This window comes from Xenopus laevis, chromosome 9_10S (assembly GCF_017654675.1).
Source record: "Xenopus laevis strain J_2021 chromosome 9_10S, Xenopus_laevis_v10.1, whole genome shotgun sequence".
In the NCBI taxonomy this organism is placed as follows: domain Eukaryota; kingdom Metazoa; phylum Chordata; class Amphibia; order Anura; family Pipidae; genus Xenopus; species Xenopus laevis.
The window spans coordinates 65,607,458-65,634,661 of record NC_054388.1 but is presented as its reverse complement, the minus strand read 5'-3'; the positions used below and the strand labels follow the sequence as shown (position 1 = coordinate 65,634,661).

The 27,204-nt window shown below is 39.0% G+C and overlaps 1 protein-coding gene across 1 annotated transcript in view; it reads left to right on the top strand.

The window, feature by feature from the left end:
* Nucleotides 1-27,204, top strand: part of stk39.S (serine/threonine kinase 39 S homeolog) — a 166,500-nt gene that overhangs the window by 9,782 nt on the left and 129,514 nt on the right. Inside the window, exons 2-3 of the mRNA XM_018238844.2 lie at nucleotides 16,860-16,972; nucleotides 26,832-26,940. Of these exons, the coding sequence (XP_018094333.2) occupies nucleotides 16,860-16,972; nucleotides 26,832-26,940 (222 nt within the window). The remainder of the gene's footprint in view (nucleotides 1-16,859; nucleotides 16,973-26,831; nucleotides 26,941-27,204) is intronic.

The window sequence follows — 27,204 nt, the reverse complement described above, 5'->3', positions numbered from 1 at the left end:
CCTTCATCTTCTTCTGGCAATAATGGTTGCGCATTACTCAGTTCAAGAAACTCATGGGAAAATAACTCCTCTGACCCCAGTGAAGAAGGGGCACCGGTGGTGGAGGAAGTGTTACGTGGGGTGGCCATAGCAGTGGAGGATGAGGAGGATGTTGTGGTAAAGTTAGAAACGGTAGAGGATGGGGTGTGCTGTGTAAGCCAGTCAACTACCTCTTCAGCATTTTGGGAGTTCAGGGTCATTGGCTTTTTAAAACTGGGCAATTTGCTAGGGCCACAGGATTGCATAGCAGCACGGCCCCTAGCACGGCCTCTGCGTGGCGGCCTGCCTTTGCCTGGCATTATTTTTAAAAAAACAACAACAAAAACTCAGTTGGTTTTTCTGGAAACGATAATACACACAGCTAGATGGCGGGTTGAAGAAAACAGTGTGCAAATAATGCCTACAAGGTCAACGTATACACTACTACAGCGGTGGATACGGATTACGTAAAATATATGAATGCTGCTTGAAAAAAAGTAACTCAAGTGGTTTTTCTAGAGACGATAATATTATCAATATTTAGACAAAATGTGAACAAGCTCACACAGCTAGATGGCGGGTTGAAGAAAACAGTGTGCAAATAATGCCTACAAGGTCAACGTATACACTACTACAGCGGTGGATACGGATTACGTAAAATATATGAATGCTGCTTGAAAAAAAGTAACTCAAGTGGTTTTTCTAGAGACGATAATATTATCAATATTTAGACAAAATGTGAACAAGCTCACACAGCTAGATGGCGGGTTGAAGAAAACAGTGTGCAAATAATGCCTACAAGGTCAACGTATACACTACTACAGCGGTGGATACGGATTACGTAAAATATATGAATGCTGCTTGAAAAAAGTCACTCCGGTGTTTTTTCTGGAGACGGTAATATTATGGATATTTAGACAGAATGTGAACAAGGTCACACAGCTAGATGGCGGGTTGAAGAAAACAGTGTGCAAATAATGCCTACAAGGTCAACGTATACACTACTACAGCGGTGGATACGGATTACGTAAAATATATGAATGCTGCTTGAAAAAAGTAACTCAAGTGGTTTTTCTAGAGACGATAATATTATCAATATTTAGACAAAATGTGAACAAGCTCACACAGCTAGATGGCGGGTTGAAGAAAACAGTGTGCAAATAATGCCTACAAGGTCAACGTATACACTACTACAGCGGTGGATACGGATTACGTAAAATATATGAATGCTGCTTGAAAAAAAGTAACTCAAGTGGTTTTTCTAGAGACGATAATATTATCAATATTTAGACAAAATGTGAACAAGCTCACACAGCTAGATGGCGGGTTGAAGAAAACAGTGTGCAAATAATGCCTACAAGGTCAACGTATACACTACTACAGCGGTGGATACGGATTACGTAAAATATATGAATGCTGCTTGAAAAAAGTCACTCCGGTGTTTTTTCTGGAGACGGTAATATTATGGATATTTAGACAGAATGTGAACAAGGTCACACAGCTAGATGGCGGGTTGAAGAAAACAGTGTGCAAATAATGCCTACAAGGTCAACGTATACACTACTACAGCGGTGGATACGGATTACGTAAAATATATGAATGCTGCTTGAAAAAAAGTAACTCAAGTGGTTTTTCTAGAGACGATAATATTATCAATATTTAGACAAAATGTGAACAAGCTCACACAGCTAGATGGCGGGTTGAAGAAAACAGTGTGCAAATAATGCCTACAAGGTCAACGTATACACTACTACAGCGGTGGATACGGATTACGTAAAATATATGAATGCTGCTTGAAAAAAAGTAACTCAAGTGGTTTTTCTAGAGACGATAATATTATCAATATTTAGACAAAATGTGAACAAGCTCACACAGCTAGATGGCGGGTTGAAGAAAACAGTGTGCAAATAATGCCTACAAGGTCAACGTATACACTACTACAGCGGTGGATACGGATTACGTAAAATATATGAATGCTGCTTGAAAAAAGTCACTCCGGTGTTTTTTCTGGAGACGGTAATATTATGGATATTTAGACAGAATGTGAACAAGGTCACACAGCTAGATGGCGGGTTGAAGAAAACAGTGTGCAAATAATGCCTACAAGGTCAACGTATACACTACTACAGCGGTGGATACGGATTACGTAAAATATATGAATGCTGCTTGAAAAAAGTCACTCCGGTGTTTTTTCTGGAGACGGTAATATTATGGATATTTAGACAGAATGTGAACAAGGTCACACAGCTAGATGGCGGGTTGAAGAAAACAGTGTGCAAATAATGCCTACAGGGCAAATAATGCCTAAAAGGTCAACGTATACACTACTACAGCGGTGGATACGGATTACGTAAAATATATGAATGCTGCTTGAAAAAAAGTAACTCAAGTGGTTTTTCTAGAGACGATAATATTATCAATATTTAGACAAAATGTGAACAAGCTCACACAGCTAGATGGCGGGTTGAAGAAAACAGTGTGCAAATAATGCCTACAAGGTCAACGTATACACTACTACAGCGGTGGATACGGATTACGTAAAATATATGAATGCTGCTTGAAAAAAGTCACTCCGGTGTTTTTTCTGGAGACGGTAATATTATGGATATTTAGACAGAATGTGAACAAGGTCACACAGCTAGATGGCGGGTTGAAGAAAACAGTGTGCAAATAATGCCTACAAGGTCAACGTATACACTACTACAGCGGTGGATACGGATTACGTAAAATATATGAATGCTGCTTGAAAAAAAGTAACTCAAGTGGTTTTTCTAGAGACGATAATATTATCAATATTTAGACAAAATGTGAACAAGCTCACACAGCTAGATGGCGGGTTGAAGAAAACAGTGTGCAAATAATGCCTACAAGGTCAACGTATACACTACTACAGCGGTGGATACGGATTACGTAAAATATATGAATGCTGCTTGAAAAAAAGTAACTCAAGTGGTTTTTCTAGAGACGATAATATTATCAATATTTAGACAAAATGTGAACAAGCTCACACAGCTAGATGGCGGGTTGAAGAAAACAGTGTGCAAATAATGCCTACAAGGTCAACGTATACACTACTACAGCGGTGGATACGGATTACGTAAAATATATGAATGCTGCTTGAAAAAAGTCACTCCGGTGTTTTTTCTGGAGACGGTAATATTATGGATATTTAGACAGAATGTGAACAAGGTCACACAGCTAGATGGCGGGTTGAAGAAAACAGTGTGCAAATAATGCCTACAAGGTCAACGTATACACTACTACAGCGGTGGATACGGATTACGTAAAATATATGAATGCTGCTTGAAAAAAGTCACTCCGGTGTTTTTTCTGGAGACGGTAATATTATGGATATTTAGACAGAATGTGAACAAGGTCACACAGCTAGATGGCGGGTTGAAGAAAACAGTGTGCAAATAATGCCTACAGGGCAAATAATGCCTAAAAGGTCAACTTATACACTACTACAGCGGTAGTAAAATAAAAAAAAGTAAAATAAAAAAAAATGAATATTAAAAAAAAAAATTAAAGTTGGTGCTGCTGAACTACTAGGAGCAGCAGATTAGCACACCAGTCCCACTCCCCAACACTGCTAGACTAATAGCACTGGGCTCTTATAGTAGTAGTAGTAGTAGTAGTAAAACAACAAAAAAATAAATAAAAGCAGTCCTTACAAGGACTACTGTTATTGCAGCAGTCAGCAGATGAGATCAGAAGCAGGACAGCTGCCCACTGCAGCTACATACAGAGCACTGCAGTAGAAGGTAGATTACTAGCCAGCAAAGCTACCTAAGCTTAAATGTCCCTCAAACCCCTGCAGACTTCTGTCCCTCCAATAACAGAGCAGTATCAAAACGATTACTAGCCAGCAAACTTTCAACTGTCCCTGAAATCACTAACAGGCAGCAGCTCTCTCCCTACACTATCTCTTCAGCACACACAGGCAGAGTGAAAAAACGCTGCAGGGCTTCGGTTTTTATAGGGAAGGGGAGTGGTCCAGGGGAGAGCTTCCTGATTGGCTGCCATGTACCTGCTGGTCTGGGGTGAGAGGGCAAAAAAAAGCGCCAACAATGGCGAACCCAAAATGGCGAACGTCGCGCGACGTTCGCGAACTTCCGGCGAGCGCGAACACCCGATGTTCGCGCGAACAAGTTCGCTGGCGAACAGTTCGCGACATCTCTACACCCAACCCCCCTGACATGATTGACCCATCCCCTGTCCAGACTTCAGTGAAACAACTAGGGTTACCATACGAAAAGTTAACTTAAAGGTGAACCACCCATTTAAAATGTATGTGTATATATATATATATATATATATATATATATATATATATATATATATATATATATATATATATATATATACACACACATATATACACACATTTTGTTGATATTGGGTTGAATTCATCCGACCCTTGACTTTAACAAGGGCCCCAGTCCCTGAACTAGCCACACGAATTTGACAGTAGGTAGCAGGTGTTTTTCTTTGTGGTGTTCTTCTTTCGCCATGCAAATTGCTTTTTGTTATGACCAAATAACTACATTTTTGTCTCATCAGTACAAAGCACTTTGTTCCAAAATGATTGTGGCTTGTCTAAATGAGCTTTTGCATACAACAAGTGACAGTGTTTGTGGCGTGAGTGCAGAAAGGGCTTCTTTCTCATCACCCTGCCATAGAGATGTTCTTTGTGCAAATTACGCTGAATTGTAGAACGATGTACAGATACACCATCTGCAGCAAGATGTTCTTGCAGGTCTTTGGAGTTGTCTGTGACCATTCTCACAATCCTCTGCATATACTGCTCCTGTATTTTTCTTGGCCTGCCAGACCTGGGTTTTACAGCAACTGTGCCTGTGGCCTTCCATTTCCTGATTACATTCCTTACAGTTGAAACTGACAGTTTAAACCTCTGATAGCTTTTTGTAGCCTTCCTCTAAACCATGATACTGAACAATCTTTGTTTTCAGATCTTTTGAGAGTTGCTTTGAGGATCCCATGCTGTCATTCTTCAGAGGAGAGTCAAACAGAAGCACAACTTGTAATTGGCCACCTTGAATACCTTTTCTCATGATTGGACACACCTGCCTATGAAGTTCAAGGCTTAACAAGCTAATAATCAGTAATCAGTATTGAGCAGTTACATGCATTCAAATTAGCAAAATTACAAGGGTACCCACATTTTTGCACAGCCAGTTTTTCACATTTGATTTAATTTCATACAGCTGAATACTGCTTCACTAAAAATCTTTGTTCAGAAAACACCCCAGTACTCAGATGTTCCTGGGAAATGAAAGACATACCACTGTTATCTTTTTTGTTGAAAGTGGAGTAAATTATTATGCAGGCTGAGAGGGGTTCCCAAACTTTTTCATATGACTGTATATATATATATATATATATATATATATATATATATATATATATATATATATATATATATATATATATATAGTCCACGAGGTAGCCAGCACTTTCGAAAAATAGTCCAAGGTGCCTGGGTGCAGTATCAATAATATCAATACATATTCAGCAAGGAAGATCCGCACTCTCTTCTCGTATGTAACAATAAAATTTTTAAAATTTTTTACATTTTTACTTAAGACCTGAGAGTGCGGATCTTCCTTGCTGAATATATATATATATATATATATATATATATATATATATATATATATATATATATATATATATATATATATATATATATATATATATATATTCATAAGCTGGGGGGACTTGAGGGGGGGCACATGGGTCATATCTGTTGCTTTTGAATCTGAGCTGAATGCCGAGGATCAATTGCAAACTCACTATTGATGCAAACTAAATGCAAATATATCAAGAGGAATAACTCTGCACACAATTGTAACACTGTGTAGAATGTCTGACTAGTATAAACAACATTGCAGCATCCACCCCCCTTCCCTTGCGCTTTACAATTTTTGAGTGGGTGGTAGACCTAAAGCCTGGATCTGAAAAGATCTGAAGCTCCTTGCATCCTGATCAGTATCTTTCAGGTTCCCAACTAGATGACTGGGAAAGGTGTGGTGCTGGGCCCATGCATGGACCATAAAGCAGTAAAGAGAGGTTGAGTTTGTAGTTAGAACAAGCCAATATGGTGGTCCTATTTACCTCAATTTTTTCATAGGTTGGCACCTTCCTGTCTAGTAGCATTTTTTGGGATAAGTGTCTCTTGACCAAGGCAGTGGTCTCACAGGGCTTCAGCCTATCCCTTGCCATTAGTTTTTATAGAGGACAGGTTGCCAAGGCTAAAACATTGATTTCACAGGCTTACTCATTCCTCCCCCGCTTACGACTTGTAAAGAAGAGAGATTTCCTAGGCCAACAACCATTTTTAAAGGCATAAGATCACCATTAAAGCGATGGGTTTGGGGGTCTGCAACCACATGGGCATTTGGCCATTCTTCCTTTCAGTAATGTAACTTGGTGGGGGGCGGGCCCTGGTGCGGGCCGTGCAGACGGGCCCGCCCCCACCCTCGTCTGCGCGGTGTATCTCTGCGCCTTCAGCCGACTCCAGCCAGCTGCAGCACGCACGATCTTCCGGGGGGGGCCCTGCGGGGGTGCGGGCCCTGGCCCATGTAAAACCCCCTGCTCCCCTGGTAGTTACGCCCCTGCTTCCTTTAGAGGAACTCTGCTAAAATAGTAGGTAGGCCTCAGGTTTTCTTTCATTTTTTATATTTCAAATTTTTACACTGTAATTGTCTTGTTTAGTTCTGACATTGCAAGTTCATGTGCAGTTGTAGTTGCCATAGGGAATCATTTCAGTGACTGGCATAGCTGTAGAACTCTTCATAAAGACCACCCCTAGCATTTCTGTTAATTACTGTTCCTTGAAATAAGTGTATACTGTTGGCCTGTACAGAGCTTGGGGTACACACATAATTTATTTTACGTGGGAAAAAGGCTTGTTACTTTAATACAGGTACCTGGTAGCCTTGTTTCTGAATCACATTTTTATATAAACAACATAAATGGAAAAAGAACAAAGAAAACATTAAAAACCAGTTATGTAATGCTTCATGAGCACACAATGATACAGAATGACAGGATCAAGGATCCTGAATGACTCAGTGTTTCCATTGTTTATATTTATACTGTACCTGTGGCATGGAGAGGAATGTGATTCAGTAGAAGAGTGGGATTAATTAGGAAGGTAGCCAGAAAAATAATTTTAATTAAAAAATACATTTGCAGTAAATGATTCAACATTGTCTAGGATTATATAAAAAAAACAGTTTATTAAACAAGGGATGTCCTTTTGCAGCAGCGTCCCTTTAATTCCAGTAACTTGTACAATGGACAGTCTTCCCAGGACCTTTGGAGCTACAGTATCACAAATTGTTCTGATTTAAGACACTAATGAGATTTAAATTAATGATCAAAACAAAAACATTGCTTTTCCATATGGATGGAGTAAGTTTGGTACACTGTCAGCAGGTAATGGTGATCGATGTGGAGTGGTAGGGTAGGTAGGTGGCTGTCGGCAGCAATATGAACACTGGGAAGGATTTAATTAATGTTCAGCAAAAATGGAAGCAGGGCTCATTTGGAACATTGTCTGACGCACCAGTCACATCTGCTCTAATAAATGGAATGCTTTTCTTTTATGATAAAACCATTGCACCCATTTGTTTGTCTCACTATGTTAATAATAGCATTTACATGCAAATAATATCATTAAAAGGCCACTATGCCATCAACTTTTATTCTTCGTATTGATTTGTCTGAAAGAATTACATTTATGTATACATATACATTCCTGTTTATTGGCTCAGATTGCAGTTTTAGCCTTGCCTCACCTACTGTTATCTCTGGCTGTCTGGTGTTATAATACAATCAGCCTTGAATATGCTGAAAAATATATCCTTATACATGATGCTTAATGATATCACCAGTTATAATGTAATTGCTTCTTAGTGATGCAACTTGTGTTATGTCTTAGTCTAACTTGGGTATTATAAAAATATACTGTATCCCCTGTTAAAAAGGTCATAGAACTTCTTGGTGACCTTCAATACCCTTATATTTTACAATGGGGCATTCTTCCCTATATCAGTGCTGTTCTAGATTTTCCATGCTGGACATGCTTTTCCAATTATCCATTATTTAGAAAAATTGGGGATTGGTTTAGTATAAAAATATTGTAGAAGGAGGTCATGTAGGACTTATTCAACTGAACAGTTTCCTCTTTTGCCCTTTTTGTCTTTTGTTCATGAAAACATAGATTTGGTTTTTATTGGTTCCCCTCACTCTGTACCTACAGTATTCCTCTTTCTATTCTAATGAGACTTTATTTGTGGTCTTCCAGCATTTGAGATGAATGAGCCTAGCTGGTTCTCTTACTTCTTTCATGACTTATATAGCTTTCTTGTAATGTTGTTCTAAGCTTCCTTGCTCACAAGGCAACAGTGGCAGAGCCTCTTCACTGCTTACCTGACAAAGGGGCTCCATGGAACTGGACTCCCAAACATTCAGAGGCCTTCTGCAAAGTTAAACAGTTGCTGACATCTGACTCTCTTTGTGACCCGGAAACGTTGCACTCCACATTAAACACGCCAGACAATCTTGCTTGCAATTAGAACTGTACGCCTTTGGATTTCTTTTTATAGTTTATCAATGCAAGGTATATCCATATTTAGTTTCAGGTGCAAAAACTAGATGAAAGGGAGCACATTTCTTAAAATAAACCTGTAAATGCATGTGTTTGTTTATGGTGTTAAATTTCCTTTGCATTAACGCTTCCTGCTTCACGCGTTTTACATTTTCGAATTGCAGAATGCTTAAAGAAGTGCCCTGGTTTTGCATCTGGTATTGCTAAACCTGTTTTTCTTCCTTCTTTAAAGCAGGGATTTGTTTGGAGAATAAGTAATATCGGTAAAACAAATAACAGCCAGGGGAATGTTCCTTAAGAACAATATAATTATGAGGGCTGGCGTTGCATGGTTGATAGGGCTTAGTCTGGACCACATATATATATAAATAAATATATATATATATATATATATATATATATATATATATATATATATATATATATATATATATATATATATATACACACACATATATATATATATATATATATATATATATATATATATATATATACATACATACATACATATATATATATATATATATATATATATATATATATATATATATATATATATATATATATATATATAGAAGTGAATTATCAGTTTTTATATATAGAAGTGAATTATCAGTTTTTATCAGTTGTATTGTAGGTCCTTAAGGGGATAGCCCTGTGACAACCAAACAAAACTATGAATTCATTGTGCAGGACTGAGCTGAAAAATAAGCAACTCGACTCATGGTGTGGATGTTTGGCATGTTAGAGTCAGTATTGACTGCATTATCCATTAGCAATATACATATAGCAAATATTACTGAAAAACAGCACATTATGTAATTAGCACCAAAATACAATTTATATTACAGTAAAAGATTTCTAAAACTATGAAGGCAGAAAATTTTTAAAATGAATTCTAATATAATTAGGTAAAGGAAAAGGTAGAAAGGTAACATGCAGCACTTTCTCTGCTAGTATCCTCTGCTGCCATGAACTGTTTATATACGGCCTTAATGAATGTATTGTCCTGTGCAATCACTGTAGTCTGGACTGAATATATTGACAGAAAGCAGCAACGTCCTCCGTTCAACCATTTAAATGTCACGCTGACCTTGTGTACCATGAAACAGCTCCAAACTTTGCATATAATATCGAAAAACTCTGCATTTATTCCCTGGAAATATAAACAGAGCCAGGCTGAGTGTAGATGCATTAAAGCTTCCAAAGTCATTTACTCTGGTCACAGACAGTTTTGTGAGTCACAATAGCAGATGGAGCTGACTGAGTCATCCTGATCTTAGATTGTATTTTGGCAAAGAGCTAATGGCTGACAACGCTGACATGATACAATACATTAGAGCTTTGTATAGCCCACTTATTATTAATCTTTTACAAGTAAAAAAGCAAGCATTTTTTATTACATAATATTCCCTTAGTGGGGATGGAAACACTGTTGCTGAAGCACACAGTACCCAAATAATGCTGGACCCAAACTCCCAGCATATTGCAATATAATAACAGTTTAAGGGACAGGAAACCAAGCTGCACTGCACTGCTCAAACACACATTGCTCAGTTGTTGCTGGACTACAAATCCCAGAATAATGTAATGTATAATGAAGGTTGAAGCATGCTGGGAGCTATAGTCCAGCAACATCAGCGTTGTATTCTTAAAGCAATATTGCTCAATAAAACTTTTCCCCAGCTCTCTAGGGCCCACGACAACATTAATGTGCAAAAATGATCCTCCAATGAGAATCTCAGCTGTGTCAATCTGGCTCTATGGGGCAAATTCACTAAGATTCGTAGTTGCGTCAGCGTCCACTTCGCCGCACTTCGCCAGGCGTATTTTCACCAGCGCTACGCAAATTCACTAAAATCTGAAGTTGCGCTCAGGGGAAGTGTAAGGTCGCTAGCGAAGCTTAATTTGTATACGGCGCCAAATTGAAGTTACAATGGAGGTATATGTAGAATCACTACACAAGCCTGGGAAACCTTCAAAACAGCAAATAAAATTTTTATTTTGCCCTACACATGTGCCCACTGTATAGTTAAGGTGCCATGAGTTAGGAAATGTAGGGGGGAAGGAGGGTAGCCCCAAAATTTTTTTCGATCTTTTTCAGCCTATCACCCTTAAAAAAAAAAAAGTTTTTTGAGACTTAGGGGGCCGATTCACTACGGGTCGAATATCGAGGGTTAATTAACCCTCGATATTCGACTAGGAACTAAAATCCTTCGACTTCGAATATCGAAGTCGAAGGATTTAGCGCAGATAGTACGATCGAATGATTGAACGATTATTCCTTCGATTGAACGATTAAATCCTTCGAATCGAACGATTCGAAGGATTTAAATCCAACGATCGAAGGAATATCCTTCGATCAAAAAAAGTTAGCCAAGCCTATGGGGACCTTCCCCATAGGCTAACATTGACTTTGGTAGCTTTTAGATGCCGAACTAGGGGGTCGAAGTTTTTTTTAAAGAGACAGTGCTTCGACTATCGAATGGTCGAATAGTCAAACGATTTTTACTACGAATCCTTCGATTCGAAGTCGTAGTCGAAGGTCGAAGTAGCCCATTCGATGGTCGAAGTAGCCCAAAAAAAACTTCGAAATTCGAATCCTTCACTCGAAGTTAATGAATCGGCCCCTTAGTAAATTTTTTAACTTTTTATGAAACAATCGCTATCTACTCTATTGCACTTCGCCTGGTCTGAGGTGGCGAAGGAAGTTTGGCGTAAAAGGTAGCGTTCAGAAAAATGCACGCGACAGTGAATTTGCGTAGTTAGATCCGTTGCGCAAATTCGCCAGGCATAAGGGTGCGAAGTAACACTAGCGAATTTACGCCAGTGTCCATTAGTGAATCGGCGAATTAACGAAAATGCGCTACGCTATTGAATTAATGCTAGCATTAGGCGCTTCGTCCTTTAGTGAATTTGCCCCTATGTTCTTTGTTCCTGCAACTGAAGTTGGAAGCTTTAAGCAGAATTTTCAAAAAATAAACAAGGCTGTGTTTTAGCCCCATGTCTGATTCTAGTGTAATATAATGAAGGCAAAAATTACATAATTATATCTATAGGTGAGATAATAGCAAGATGTCTGACATAGTGCTGGGAATCAGCATTCCCAATGGTCAATTATTTTGCATTTATAATGATGTTTTTTTATTAGTAGAATTATTATTGGTTAATTTTCCTGCATCCATAAACGGTTTTCAGCAGCCTCTACGGAAAACTAAGGGGCACTGTGGGACAGTGTTACTGTTGGATTTAGGGTACCTTTAAAGCATTCAGGGGGTGTATTCTTAAAACAACACTGTTCAATAAAGCTTTCTGCTGGTATGTTTTTGGATCTAGCTGACTCATTCAATGCAAGAGTATCCTATTTAGGGCTGTACTTTCTATATAGGCTCCTGATGGTTCATGCCTACGGTGGCAGTTTTAGAAGATGCCCATCATGTAAAAAAATTCTGAGGTGAGATTTTTAAAAGGGATTTCCCCTAAATAGCTGTCCTGTCAAGCTATGAATACACAGACTGTATTGCCAACTATTGAAAGGATGGGATGATTGGAGGTCTGGGGTTTAGAGTTACAGAAGTGCTGTTTCTGTATATTGATGTTAATAAGCCTTTCAAGTGATGATGAATTCAGTAAGCATACAGAATTAAAGAGTCAAAGGGTATGGCCAACCATAAGATTAATGTCAAACCAATCAAATCCTTGTTACTTCTGGTTACTGTGGTTAATATAATGGGTGCTAGTAACCAACAGACTCCAGTCAGTAGCTTGCATTTTTTTGTTAAACTGTTTGAGTTTCCATGGGTTACTAGACCACCTTTGTCCCTGTTCTTACTATGGTGTAATATAATGTAATGGAGCACCATTCTAAGAATTTTTCCTAAACATTATCAACCAAAAATATATTTGCTTCTAGCTCACAAGATCAATCAAAGCTACGGTATAGTAAGCCTTGCTTATCACTGATAGTGTGTTGGCTTCAAATAATAAGTGCTTCATAATATCTGTGCTGTATTACAAACAACATGACAGCAATAACAGATTATAATTCTGTGCTGCAGATATTTTATCACATACCCTAAGGGTATTTGCCAGCATGCAATTTAGTTTGCTTTTTCCCTTCTATTAACTAATTAGCGACTGAGCGGGAGATCTCAGTAGATATGACAAATATTTAGCAGAAGATTAATGAGTTAAGTCACTAGTAACAGGGGTGAATCTGGTAGGGGATGAGGATGATGAGTTATGACAAAGATGAATTATCCAAAGCATTTTAGAGATGATTTAGATGTTGATATTGGAAAATCAGTGGTGTTTTTGTTCTTATGACACCGAGTGATTAGAAAAGGCATAAACCAACTGAAAATTCCCTTACATAAATGTGTATTGGGAAGTACTTGGAGTATGAAGAGGAGTGAGCATAATGGGTCATGGTCAAGTCTCCTAAATACGGTTCCACAGGGATGACATATCTGTCCTTTATTTAAGGCTATTGTTATTCCATCTTTATATTGTACTTACTTGGTAGTTTCTAAATATCTTACAATTATGCTAAAAAAAGTTAACATATAACATATTGGGGCATTTTCTATTATATGCTTTTATTTTAGGATTTTTTTAGTATGATTTAAGTGAGTTAGCATCTGTTATCTGCGCAAACTTTTATTAGACTGTTGTTATTGTCAATGAAATTTCCCCCGAGGGTCTTTCCTAGACATCATGCCCTGGATCAGACAGAGGAAATGAGCCAGTATTATCTGCTGCGTCTGTGTGAGCATTGCTATGAGATTAGTGAGCTTGTCGCTCGCTCTCTGATTATATGTAAGAATTACAGTATATATATATATATACACCCACCCCTGACATGGCATGCTAGCTCAGATGGACAGGTAGTATATGAAATTTCACAATAGGCAACTGGATGTTGTTGAAATACCAGACCATGTTGCAAAATAGGTTCATACACTGAACTTATTCAGACCATCCAAATAGCAGAATAAGACAACATCATTTTGACATAGTCATATCAAAAACCTGCACTGTCAAGGTGACCTGAAGACAGGGTTGATGACTTATAGATAGATGGCCTTGAAGATAGAATGCAACAACAGGCATGATATTTGTCCTAGGGCATTTAATAGTAACCAATAGTCAGCTGTTGCCTTTTCATTACTATTATTCTAACTGCTGATTGTTGGTATGGGTTTTTAACCTGGAGCAAATTTAACACCTGTAACCCCTCAACTAAGCTGAACTCATCTGAATTGAGGATTGATATTCCTTTGACATATTCTTTGTAAATGTCTATGTAAATGTATGGTTTTATACTTGTGGCATTTACAGCTTGTCGTTGCTTCAGTCTTCTAAACTAAACATAATATTTTTTACTTGAATAGCAGAGAAAAAGGTTTGCATAGCACATGCCCAGTTTCCGGTGGGGGGGGGGTAGTGGATAGGCTTTTAAATATTAATATTAGTGTTTCTAGCACCTAGATCATGGCCTTGTGCTCATGAATCATTTAAAGACCTGTAGACCTGGCTGACACATTTATAGTCATGCCAATACTCTATTTTACATTAATTGATATCCTATATTCCCTCTATGTATGTGTATTTTATTTTTAGCTGGTACTTAACAAGTCTGAACAAGATATTAAGTGCACACTGGGCAACAATGCAATGAATATTAATTAAAAATATATACGATAAAGTCAATGATTAAATGACAGGTGTTAAGAGATATAGGTGGAAGGAGAACATAATAAGAAAAGTCATATGTATGCAGCTCACAGTGATATGAACACTGTTAAGTTTAAATTAGAGATGCTTTTCTAGTATTTCAAGAAGTTGGATTCGTGCTTAGTTTTGAGCAAGAACTTGCCATAAAGCAATTCAGGGATGGAATTCAGTTTGTAAGCAGCATCAAGAAAGATAGATTTGGGCTGTGAGAGACAGATGAGGGTGGTATGAAATGTGTCAGCTCTGAGTCTGAGACTTTCAGGAAGCTTCTGTATGAAGAGAAAGTGATGATAAGATGGTATAAAGAAGTGAAGGGCTTTAAAAGAATTTGTAGGGAATTTTTTGCTTAAAGAGGAGACTTGATAATGATCTGCTGTGTATCCTGGGCCTTTTTTCCTTTTACAGCTTTGAATAGCTGCCCCCATGACTACACATCAGCTTGTTTATATAAACTGTAGTAGTCTGTCTGAAGCAAACACACCAGTTGTACTAGTTTGTAGTAGTAGTGCACATCAGTACATTATATTTTCAATAAAAAAAAAAAAGGCTAACAGAGACCACACTTTGTAAAAGGGACCCAATAATATTGTTTGAGAATTACCCTGACCCAAGTATTGTGCCTTCCACACTCCAGCCTACTTCCAATTCAGGTGGCAATGCTATGGGGCATGTGTGTCCCGGTTTGCTTAATTTGTGCACCTTCCTCCTCCAATCCAAGGTCATGTGCGTGTGCAAAATGAGTGAGCTGTACCCCTCTTAGTATGCACATTTCAGTGCCCCAAACATGAGGAGTAAGCTCCTCAAATGAGAATCCAGCCTGGTCTATTTACTTAGACTTACTTAGATCATTGCCAGAGGCATGGAATGCATTTTCTCTTGTCTTTGTTTTCATTTTTGTGGTTTGTCAGATATTTTCCACCTGATTGTCAGTTCACTGGTCACTGACCCAGGCAACCAAAAAAAAATATTGCTCATTGAGGCTACTTTATTTTATCGTTTACTGTTGCTTATTTTTCATTAATGACTTCCCATTTTCCCTCTTCCGTTCTGACTTACAAACCACTTCTTGGGTATTAGGTTAAGTGGAAAAAACTGAACTGAAAAAAAGTGCTGGAAAGTGAACAACCATTGTAAATGTTGAACAGGTATTCTAAAACAACACGAGTCAGGATAAATTGAAAAATCCCTAATCCTTTCTAAATCTTTTTCTTAATGCTTTAAATATGTGATATTATTTCTGAAACTGCACTATTGAGCAGTTCTGTTTCAGGAATAAGTTGACTGTTGTTTCTTCTTTTAACGTAATTACACAAGCAGCTATAACAGAAGAACTAATTTCAATAGGGGTCATTTTAATATGACCCTTGATGCAAGTGATAGAGCACTAAGGGGAGCAAAAGTGCATTCCTTAGTGCTCATTTAAAAAGCAATTGTATCTGAGGGTCTGGCTGTGCTCGGCACCTATCACTCCCTTACTTGCACAAATTGGGGTGGCATATGTGCCTTCCCCCACCTCAATGCTGAACACATCTAAATGACATGCAAGTTAAGGAGTGGGTAGAGGGTGGGCTGGGGGTGCCTATGTGTCTCAGATTTTAGGGGTCATTTACGTCCAATGCAGTGAGCAATGTGCAATTTCGATCACAATTACCGGTACATGATTAAAATGCAGTATTTTGCCCAGAATTCCAGCATCATTGAGGTTACAAGGGCTGTTATGACTGATGCAATTGTAATGGGTCTGACACAGTTGTGTACAATTCACCAAAAATGAACACAACTGTGCACATTTAACAACAAATCGGACACAGTTTCGTGGAAGTCTGCCTAGTCTTCAGCGTGTGAGTGAAATCTGCACCTAATTCCTTAGGTGCAAGTTTGCTTCACCTAGACACGAAGGGTACCCTGAAGCCACCACTTGGTCAGGAGGTTCCCCTGCATCGATACGCTCCAAAGCAACTGCCCTTGCAGTTGTAAATTACTACGTTTGTCTTCAAAAGCACATGCTCCTTGTCAGTGATTGCCCCCCATAGAGTAGAGTACCAAAGTTAAGTGGCTGGACATGGGTGCCAGCAGCTCTGCTATGCAATATTGTACTTCCAAATGGCATGGTTGGGGAGTCCAAGAAAGGGGATCCCTGATTAGACTTTGAATTTAGTTCTTCTTGCAGTGTCATCAGCTGCAACCACAGCTAGCATCACACATTGTTAGGTAATATGTTCTCTCCATTACCCATAAAGAAAACATAGAATCTCCTGTACAGCAAAGTGTATGGTCGTTAATTGGAACATCAAGCTAATATAGAAATGGATTGTTTCCAAAAGTGTATTCTGTGTGTATTCTCCTTATATGCAAAAATGAGTATGTAAGACTGAATGGCCTATCTCCAAACTATATTACAGATAAATTGCTATTCAAAGATGACAAAAACACATTACATTTCAATCACTTTTTTTTCTTTCAGGCAGTGGTGCGACAGCTGTGGTTCATGCAGCACTATGCAAACCCAGACAAGAACGAGTCGCCATAAAGCGAATCAGTTTAGATAAATGCCAGACTAATATGGATGAGCTGCTTGTAAGTAAGCATTTATTTCCTTTACTGCTTTTTTGTTTATGTTTTACTTTTAGTTTGGAAAGTGAACAAAAAGCTGAATTTGAACTATATATGTTTTAAAAAATCAATGAGCTTTTATTTTTTTTAAATCGTTTTACTGCTCTAGCTAATTTCCTGTTTGTATTTTTCTATAATGAATGTGTTATGCATTGTGCTCCCCAACATCAGGAACCTGTATGCTTCATTCCTATAGTGAAGGGTTGCCTCCTGTCTAGTTTTGACCCCGACAGCCCAGTTTTTGGAAGGGCTATCTGTGTCAAAACGTTCTGCTTGGTTTACAAATATGGAAATCGGGACAGGACCATATGATTTGCAGTGGGATCGGCCAATTGCTAACCCCACCACTGTTGTCATGACCCCACCTCTCCACCTCACCCGCTCCGCCCCGTGACATGACTGCCCACACCCCATGTGATGCCATGGCCCACCACCCTGCCTGGACTTCATTCCATGAAAAGGTGGCAACCCTACTATAGTGTGCTTCTCAGCACTGCACTGCTAGTCACTTCATGGATTACTGGCACATGTATTTGGAATATTATTATTATAAGCACTTACAGCATGCTTATAATTTGCTACCTGTAGAGTATTTGGATAAAAATAAGGCAGCATTACAGCACTATTGTGGACTGCTGTCTGGACATATTAGATGTTGACATGTTTCTTACCCACAGTGCTTTGTAACAAAATGAGCAGCTTTAGATGCAAGTACCTTTGATGAATGGTGCTAATATGCTCAGTGACTGTTGCAAAAGTTGACTGCAACAGTTCTTGTGCTTAAAGGAGAACTACACCCTAGCAATGAATATGGCTGAAATTATTGATCCAGCCTAAAGGTTCAGTAACATAGTAAATTTGGTTGAAAAAAGGTACACACTCATCAAGTTCAATTTTTTCAAGTCTATATATAACCTGCCTAACTACTAGTTGGTAAAAAGGAAGGCAAAAAAACATTTGAAGCCTCTCCAATTTACCTCAGAAGGGGTAAAAATTCCTCAGACCAGTCAACTTGTACTATGAGCTATCTTTCATAACCCTGTATTCCTTCACTTTCTAAAAAGCCTTCCAACCCCTTCTTAAAGCTATCTAATGTATCAGCCTGTACAACTGATTTAGGGAATGAATTCCACATCTTCACAGCTCTCACTGTAAAAAGGCCCTTCACAATCTCTATAGTAATAATGATCCACACCTTCAAAGTTGTCAGGAGCTTGCCATCTTGGATTCTGTTAGGAGTGTCAGTGAAACTGCACATAGTTACAGTTAAATTGGGTTGAAAAAAGACAAAGTCCATCAAGTTCAACCCCTCCAAATGAAAACCCAGCATTAGGGATGGGCGAATTTGACCCATTTTGCTTCGCCAAAAATTTGCCGCCGATGAAATGTTGCCAACGCCCATTAAAGTCTATGGGTGTCAAGATATTTTTAACGCGCTTCTTTTCTTTTTTTTTGTCGCATGCCGGCATACAAGTGTATGGGTGTCATTTCCGCAGCGAAACAAGGTGAAAAAATTCGCCCATCCCATCCCAGCATCCATAGTCACACCCCTCGATACTTTCACATAAATTCTATATACCCATATCTATACTAATTATAGAGTTTAGTATCACAATAGCCTTTGATATTGTGTCTGTCCAAAAAATCATCCAAGCCATTCTTAAAGGCATTAACTGAGTCAGCCATCACAACATCACCCGGCAGTGCATTCCACAACCTCACTGTCCTGACTGTGAAGAACCACCTACGTTGCTTCAAATGAAAAAGTTCTTTTCTTCTAGTCTGAAGGGGTGGCCTCTGGTACGGTGATCCATTTTATGGGTAAGAAAGAAAAAAAAATATCCCCAGGTTTTTTGTGGTTTTTGTGGACCTACGTCAGGTAAACAAAACAATAATACCTGACTGTTACCCTCTGCCCACTACAGAAGACCTCATTTCCCAATGCCATGGGTCAAAATTTTTCACAAAGCTGGACCTCCGTAAAGGCTATTTACAAATACCCCTCTCTTGGCAGGCCAGAAACCTGACAGCTTTCATTACACATCAGGGACTTTATCATTTCAAACGCATGCCATTTGGGCTGTGTTCTGCTCCAAGCTTTTTCCAGAAAACCATGGTAACTGTTTTTGCAGGAATCCCTGGGGTAACCATTTATCTGGATGACATACTCATCCATGCACAGTCTCTGGAGGAACACAATGCAATCCTTGATCAGGTATTTCACAGGCTGATGGACTATAACCTCACCTTGAATGAAACAAAACGTGTTTTCACACAAACTGAAGTTGACTTTGTGGGTAATAGACTCTCATCACTGCATATAGACAAATACAAGTGTCCTCTGCAGTCAACCCATTATCAATATATTTAAGACAGAGACATTTTGTGCATACTGCTACTGAAAAATGCCTTACCCTTTAAACAAAACAGGGATTGTTCATCCATATATTGCAATACTGTATATTTAAGATGGCCAACTACGTCAAAGTCATCCCATATCTGGCCAGTCCTTTGCTCAATTTTATCTGATTCATTAAGAATTCTATTGCTTCATTATACATTTTACAAAGGGACTAAGTTTTACCTGCAACTTACTAGTTGCTTTCAAAGTAAAACTCCCAAACTTGGCTGCCCTTTTATTAGACACCAGTGGGATCACCTGACTATAGCTGAGAAGGGTGGGAGCTACAACATGGAGCTGGTCACTGCTCCTGTATAAACTATTTTTTAAAACCATTTTAAATAGTGGTGAGCACAACTTTCCCTTGTTTGTTATTGACTCTCATCACTGGGAATTCAACCCTTGCAATCCAATGTTGAGGCCATACATCAATTACCTGAGCCAAAAGACAGAGCAGAACTCGCTTTGTTTCTAGGATTCACAAACTATTATCTATGTTTTGTAGCTGACTATGCAGAAATCACAACACCATTACGTGCCTTACTTAAAAAAGATGGACACCAGCGTGTTCCCAAGCAGTCTATACACTGAGACATCGTATTGCTTCAGCACCAACCCTTGCGCATTTTTCAACAAAGGCACCTACATTTGTCTCTTGTGATGCTTCAGCTGTTGCCGTAGGTGCAGTCTTATCACAGATTCAGCATGGAGTGGAGCACCCTGTTACTTTTGCTTCTCGAGCTCTCTCTCCAGCTGAGCAGAAATACGCTGCAGGAGAGCGGGAGGCACTGGCCTGTATATGGGCTTGTAAAAAGTGGCATAATTTCCTTTATGGCAGGAAGTTTACCCTGAGAACTGATCACCAAGCTGTAACTTCCTTGCTGTCTACATCAGGATCTGGCCATCGCCCTCTTCCTATTCACAGATGGTCAAACAGGTTATATCAATACAACTTTGAAGTTCGCTACAGACCAGGAAAATTTAATCAAGTAGCAGATTACCTGTCACGTATGGTCCCCAAGTCTGAGGAGACAAAGACTGCACAGGAGGAAGAAGACACATTGATGATGTCCAATTCCAATTACACCACAAGATTTGGTGACCTCATCTCAGAATGACCCAGTGATTCAAGAAATACTAAACTACTTACGTGGAGAATGGCCATCTGTTTTACCAGGACACCTTCAGTCATACTACCAAGTTAAAACAGAGTTGTCACCCTGGAAAGATGTTTGTTTAGTACCAGGGTACAGGGCAGTAATTCCAACTGCACTGAGGCCAGCACTCCTCAGGATGGCCCATGAAGGACATTTGGGTGTGGTAAGAACAAAACAGCTTTGCAGAGAAGCAGTATGGTGGCCTGGCATAGACAATCAAATTGAAACCTTGATTCGAAACTGTGAACCATGCTTACTCAGTGGGAATAATTTGAAGAAAACGGCTGTTCCACTACAAGTTAGGCCATTTCCCCAAGTCCCATGGGATACAATTCAGTTGGATATATGCGGAGAAATAACCATAGCACCACAACACCAGAGGTATTTGTTGGTTGCATATGATTTATACGCTAAATGGCCAGAGGTAGCTACAGCAGGGGTCATTACATCAAAAGTTGTCATTACTACCATCGAAGGATGGTTTTCACGGTAGGGACTTCCACTAGAAATCATTACAGACAATGGCCCACAGTTTGTGTCAAAAGAATTAGAAGATTTCCTTCAATTGAAGGGCATAAGGCATATTTTAACACCGCAATACCATCCACAGGCCAATGGAGGTGTGGAACGTTTTAATCAAACTTTAAAGAATGGCCTTAATGTCCACCTACATGAAGGCCTTCTATTCAGCAAGGCCTTAACTACAGTTCTACAGCACTACAGGTCTGTACCCAATAGCGCAACTGAGGAATCACCACCAAAACTGATGATTGGCCATAATCTACGGCTGCCCCTAACATGTTTACGTCCACAGATAAAAGTACCAGAACCCAGAGACTTGCGAGCAATAGTAAAAACCTATCAGGGCAAAACAAAAGCTTACCATGATTCAAGAAGAAAAGCCAAGACAATTACCCTTAAGGTTGGGCAATGGGTGAGAATAAGAAAACCCTCAAACAGTTAAAAATTTTATTTTTATTGTCTGACCCCATTCAGATTCACAGTCAGTTAGGACCAGTCACCTACAAATTGCAGGATGGATCTACTTGGCATGTGAGCAATTTAGTACCTTTTTCTGAGCCTTCACAGGTGTGGGACACTGCCTCTAACTGGCATTTCTGGAATGATACACTGAATGTGGTTGCACAGCCACAAACACAAGAAAACCCATCAGGTAATATTCCACCCCCTGTTGAACGGGCCACTGAAATATGCCAAAGTTCAGCCCGCACAAGCAACTTACCTAGGCATCTGGATGACTATGTACTTTATAAGGTTTCCAGGTTTTGAAGCATAATAGAGAGGGGGAGATGTTGTGTATTTGCATAAGCTGTGTTGAGTTTTATAAAGTTAATAACCTTTGAAGGATGTTAGAATGTTGCAGCCTTAGGAATAGTGGGAGGAGCTAGTCTCTGTGTGTGTGGGAAATAAAGATGGTGAACTGATAACAGCCTTGTCTGCATTACTGTGATATAACAGAGGCCTTACCAGGGACCTATAAGGAGGCATGATTATGTTTTCATCCCTTGAGTTAATGCCCTTTTTTATGCAAGACAGAACTTTATTTGCTTTAGTAGCCACAGAATGACAATGCCCAGAATTAGACAACTTGTTATCTACAAAACCCCTAGATCCTTCTCATTTAAGGAAACTCCCAACACACTGCCATTTAGTGTATAACTTGCATTTATATTATTTTTGCCAAAGTGCATAACCTTGCATTTATCAACATTGAACCTCATTTGCAAGTTTGCTGCCCAGTTTTCCGACTTAGTCAAATCACTCTGCAAAGTGGCAGCATCCTGCATGGAACCTATAGTTCTGCACAATTTAGTATCATCTGCAAAAATGCCCGTGTAGTAGATGAGGAGCTACTGGGCAATATTTGGAGGCACAGATCTTTACTGTTAGAGGGCTTTACTTCTTAATTAAGTTTTATTATATATATTATACTTTATAAAAATATAGCCCTTTTATGCTAAATGCCATGGTACCATCTTTTTTCCAGCTTTTCAAGGTATCCTCTATACTGACTATAGAAAACTTTTGCAGGACAGATAGCTAAGAAATGTTCTGTATTGTGCATACAAACACCAAGGACAGCCAGTGTATACGAGGGTGACACCAGGGTAGCTCATTTCTCCTCCCTTCCTTCCTTATAGGGGATAGCCAGGGAGGAGAAATCGAGCGCCACATGATGGATCGTCACCCTGTCGCCATTTCTGAAGAGGAGTGCAAGCGGATTTTAAAGTTTGATGTGTTGGTGTCTTTTTTTCGTAGCATACATTAGAACATTTTTGCTGTTACTGGTCCTTTAAGTCGATCACATTCACTGCCTTCCCAGAATCTAGGTTCCTGCTCACCTGCTCATAGAAGGCAATTAGAAATCATGTGTAGTAGTACAATAACTAGTACAATAACATTACAATCAATCTTATTTAGGGCAATTAAAAAAAGAGCATTTTGATGGAATTCATGCTTCCTGCAGGCAGCAAAACCCCCCCAAAATATTGCATATCCAACTGGAATGGCTGCTGCAAAAACTCTCAAAAAACATGTGTCTGACTCTGTAGCTTTTTTTTTTAATAATATTTTTTGTTTTTTTTCTTCAAATTACTTCTACATTGTAAATTCTGCATTGTGTTCAAGTGCAAATACATCTTTTTGGATTCTAGCTCTGACTTATTTAGTTTAGTCTATGGGAATTACAGATGGCACTGAAATGTAAAGTGCCTTATAGCAAACAAGACTAATCATTTATTATTGGCAGTTCATGTACAGCAGGCATGTTTAGTCTTGATTGCAGGGATTATCGGTCATCAGCTTTTCTTTTCTGTTTGGGAAAAGTCTTTTTGTCTGAATAAAAATTAAAATACTCACAATACAATAATAAGAAAAGATTAGTTGATGGAGAATTCCAGGCGTTCTCAACTAAACTGGAGTTAATTTAGTGTTTCTGAGTCTCTCAGAGTCAAAATATTTATTTAAGAATTAATAATAGAGAGATTGGCTCTACTGATTCCTTTCTGTTTAGCTAAGGAACAGGAAATTAAGTGCCAAATATATCTTTGGTTCAAATAAAGGGATATATGATATTGTATCATATATCCCTATATCATTTTTGTCAACAGAAGGGCTGCAGTTTGGACAAACATGGTATAAAGGGCTAAAAGACAAGGAAAGGTCTATTCACTGGGAGGGGGGCGTCACTGTACTGCGCATGTGAACAGTCCATTTTGCCTCAAAGAATGGGAATTTCTATAAGAAATGCTACAAGATGGCAGATGGTGCTAGATAGAAAGTACAGCTCCAAGGTTTGTTACAGTAATTACTTTTGTGCAGTCTTTATTTGTATTAGCAGTTTGTAAAGAGCATTTCCCTTGCCTTTCAATTGTCAACTACTGTACAAACTTCCAGCAGCATTTTAGCAAATGTTGCAGTTTAGCATGTGTAACTGACATTTTGTTGTGTTTAACTTGAAAGCAGATATGCTAACACTGCCTCTATATTATTACAATGAATAGACCTGAAAAGAGAAAAAACATACCAAAATGAATGGCGACGTTTACTTGCTTGGCAGGTATCGGTAGAATTAGCTGTTGATCTTTATTTTTACACATCATAAAACAAATAGTTTTTTTTTTTACCATACTGCCTCCTTACTTGAGATTATCAAGTTTGAAACCCATTAACGTCCAAGGGGGAAATTTACTAAAGGGCGAAGTGGCTAACGCTGGATAAAATTCGCCAGCATGACATCATTTCGGCACTTCACCGGTTTACTAACGGTCGCTGGAGTAATTTCGTTGGCGTAATTTAGCCAAGGAGATAGACTCTGGTGCAACTTCGCACTCTAACGCCTGGCGATTTTTTGCTCTGGCGAAAGAGCGTTACTACGCAAATTCACTAAGTTTTTGATTTTACTGACTGTTACCTCTATAGCCAGACTTGCCTTCGCCACCTCAGACCAGGCAAAGTGCAAAAGAGTAGATAGGAGTTCCTCAAAAAAAAGTTTACAATTTTTCCAAGTTCCAAAAAACGCTGGTGTCTTTTCCTTTTTACAGGGTGATAGGCTGAAAAAGATTGAATTTTTTTTTGGGGTACCCTCCTTCCCCCCTACATTTGATAACATATGGCACCTAAACTATACTGTGGGCACATGTGTAGGGCAATATAACAACTCTATATAATTTTATTAAGGTTCCCAGGACTTGTGTAGTGTACAGTGCTACGCAATATGTTGGCGCTATATAAATACATGTTAATAATAATGTATATGCTGCAGCATGTACGGGCATTGTACTTTAACTGCACGCCTTATGCAAATTAGCATAACTTCGAACTGCTGAGCATATTTTTGCTAGCGTTACCCTGTGTGCAACTTCTGATATTTGTGAATGCGATGTGCGCGAAGCCAGCGCTGGCGAATTTTCGCCGGTTAGTGTATTTGCCCCCAAGTGTTTGCCCTGGGGAAGTAAGTCTTTGCCTTAAGGGTTATGACAGATTTGGAGATTTGTTGTCAACAGTTAAATCAGGGTTACCACAGGCAAAAAAGTATGATAGGAAAATACACAGTGTTTCCTTTTATGAAGTCATCCAAAGTCTCCTCTCTAGGCACTTTTGGTAGTTATGTAGCTGGTAGTATTGCAGATTCAACAACCGCCGAAGGGCCAGTAGGGTATTTTTTCTCTAGAGCAGGGGTCCCAACTTTTGAACCCATGAGCAACATTCAGAAGTAAAAGGAGAAGCAACACCAGCATGAAAATTGTTTTTGGGCTGAGATTTGCTGTGATTTGCAATTTGGTAGCCCCTATGTGGTTTGTCAACCTACACTGAGGCTCTGTTTGGTAGAACACCTGGTTTTTATGCAACCAAAAGTTGCCTCCAAGCCTGGAATTCAAAAATAAGCAGCTGCTTTGAGGCCACTGGGAGCAACATCCAAGGGGCTGGAGAACATGTTGCTCATGAGCTACTGGTTGGAGATCACTTGTATAGAGCATCTATATGCTAAATGTTAGTTTTTCCCTGTCTATTGGGTTTTGTTACACATAATGCAAAAACCTTTATCTTGAAAACCCCAGGTCCCAAGAATTGTACATTTTATTTGAGACCCAATCATTTTGTGGGTATTTTCTCTGCAGTTCTAACTATAGAAACTATAAACAAAGTTGACTATGTGCCAAATTATAAAAGCTCTTGTTATTCTTTTTTGGGAGTGTGGGTGTATTGGCCAAAACAAACATTGGTAGGAGACACAGAGAGGATCTTGATATAATTTCTTATTTGAAGGACTATTAAAAACCTTGAAGGGGCTCCAAAATCAAACTCCACTTGTGAAATCAATAGCCTTGAAAATCAAACTGTGTTGGTAGGCCTTGACTGAATTTTTATTTCAGCTTATGTGCTGAAAATAAGCATCGGATTTACGTAAGGCCTATTTGCTGTATTTTTGTGATACTATCCCCACCTTGGCTTTATTTACAAGATAGGCAGCAAGGGCCAGTGCCTAGGGCAGAGGTAGAGGGGTGGCCCATGGGTGTCTATATGGTAAATAAAAAACACTTAAAAAAAAATCTTCCCAGCCTACTGCCAGATATTTGACTTGGTGGTGAGTGGTGTGTGGTACCCTCTAGTATCTTCTGTGATTGGCACATGCGCAGTACTGCAGGACCATCTGTGCATTCACCAAATGAATACATATATATACCATCTCTCTCTCTCTCTCTCTATATATATATATACTATACCTGCTATCCCACTGTCCCTTACCAGAGGCTCATATGATCACTGCTAATATAGGCACCATCTCTCCCTACTATACCTGCTATCTTACAGCCACAGCCCCTTCCCAGAGATTATTATTCCCACTGTTACTATAGGCACCATCTCTCTCCCTACTATGCTTGCTATCCCACAGTCCCTTCCCAGATACTATTATCCCACTGCTACTATAGGCACCATCTCTCCCTACTGTACCTGCCATGCCACAGTCCCTTTCCAGGAGCTATTATCCTCACTGTTGCTGTAGATACAATGTCTCTCTATTATACCTGCTATCCCACAGCCACAGTCACTTCAATACAGTTACAACCCCCAACAATTGTACCTGTTTACTCTGCTGCAGCAGCAGCATTGGTGGTAGTATAGGCTATGACTGTGCATTTATTCCCATTTTAACAATTCTTTATAACCTGATACTTTATTTTTATCCTTTTAAGTTGATACATTTCATTGTTGTCTTCACTATATCATGTGTTTGTTTCAGAAAGAAATCCAAGCCATGAGCCAGTGCAGCCACCCTAATATTGTGACATATTATACCTCGTTTGTGGTGAAGGAAGAGCTTTGGCTGGTCATGAAATTATTAAGTGGAGGTAAATCAAGAAAATTGTGAAACGCGTATATAACATTTAGACTTTGGTTGACACTTCCTCTTTGCTATCATATCTTCCTGCAGCTCACTAATATGAGGCTGTATATAAATGTGTGAAAATATGCAAGTATGCATTTATAGTTATTCCTTGCGAATGAGTCATTTTTTACCTTTCCTAAATCGGGTAAACCTTGTCTCCAAAAAGTGTCATATTGCATTTGCTACCCTAAGAGCATTCCTATTTTTAATAAAAAGCAAATTACAT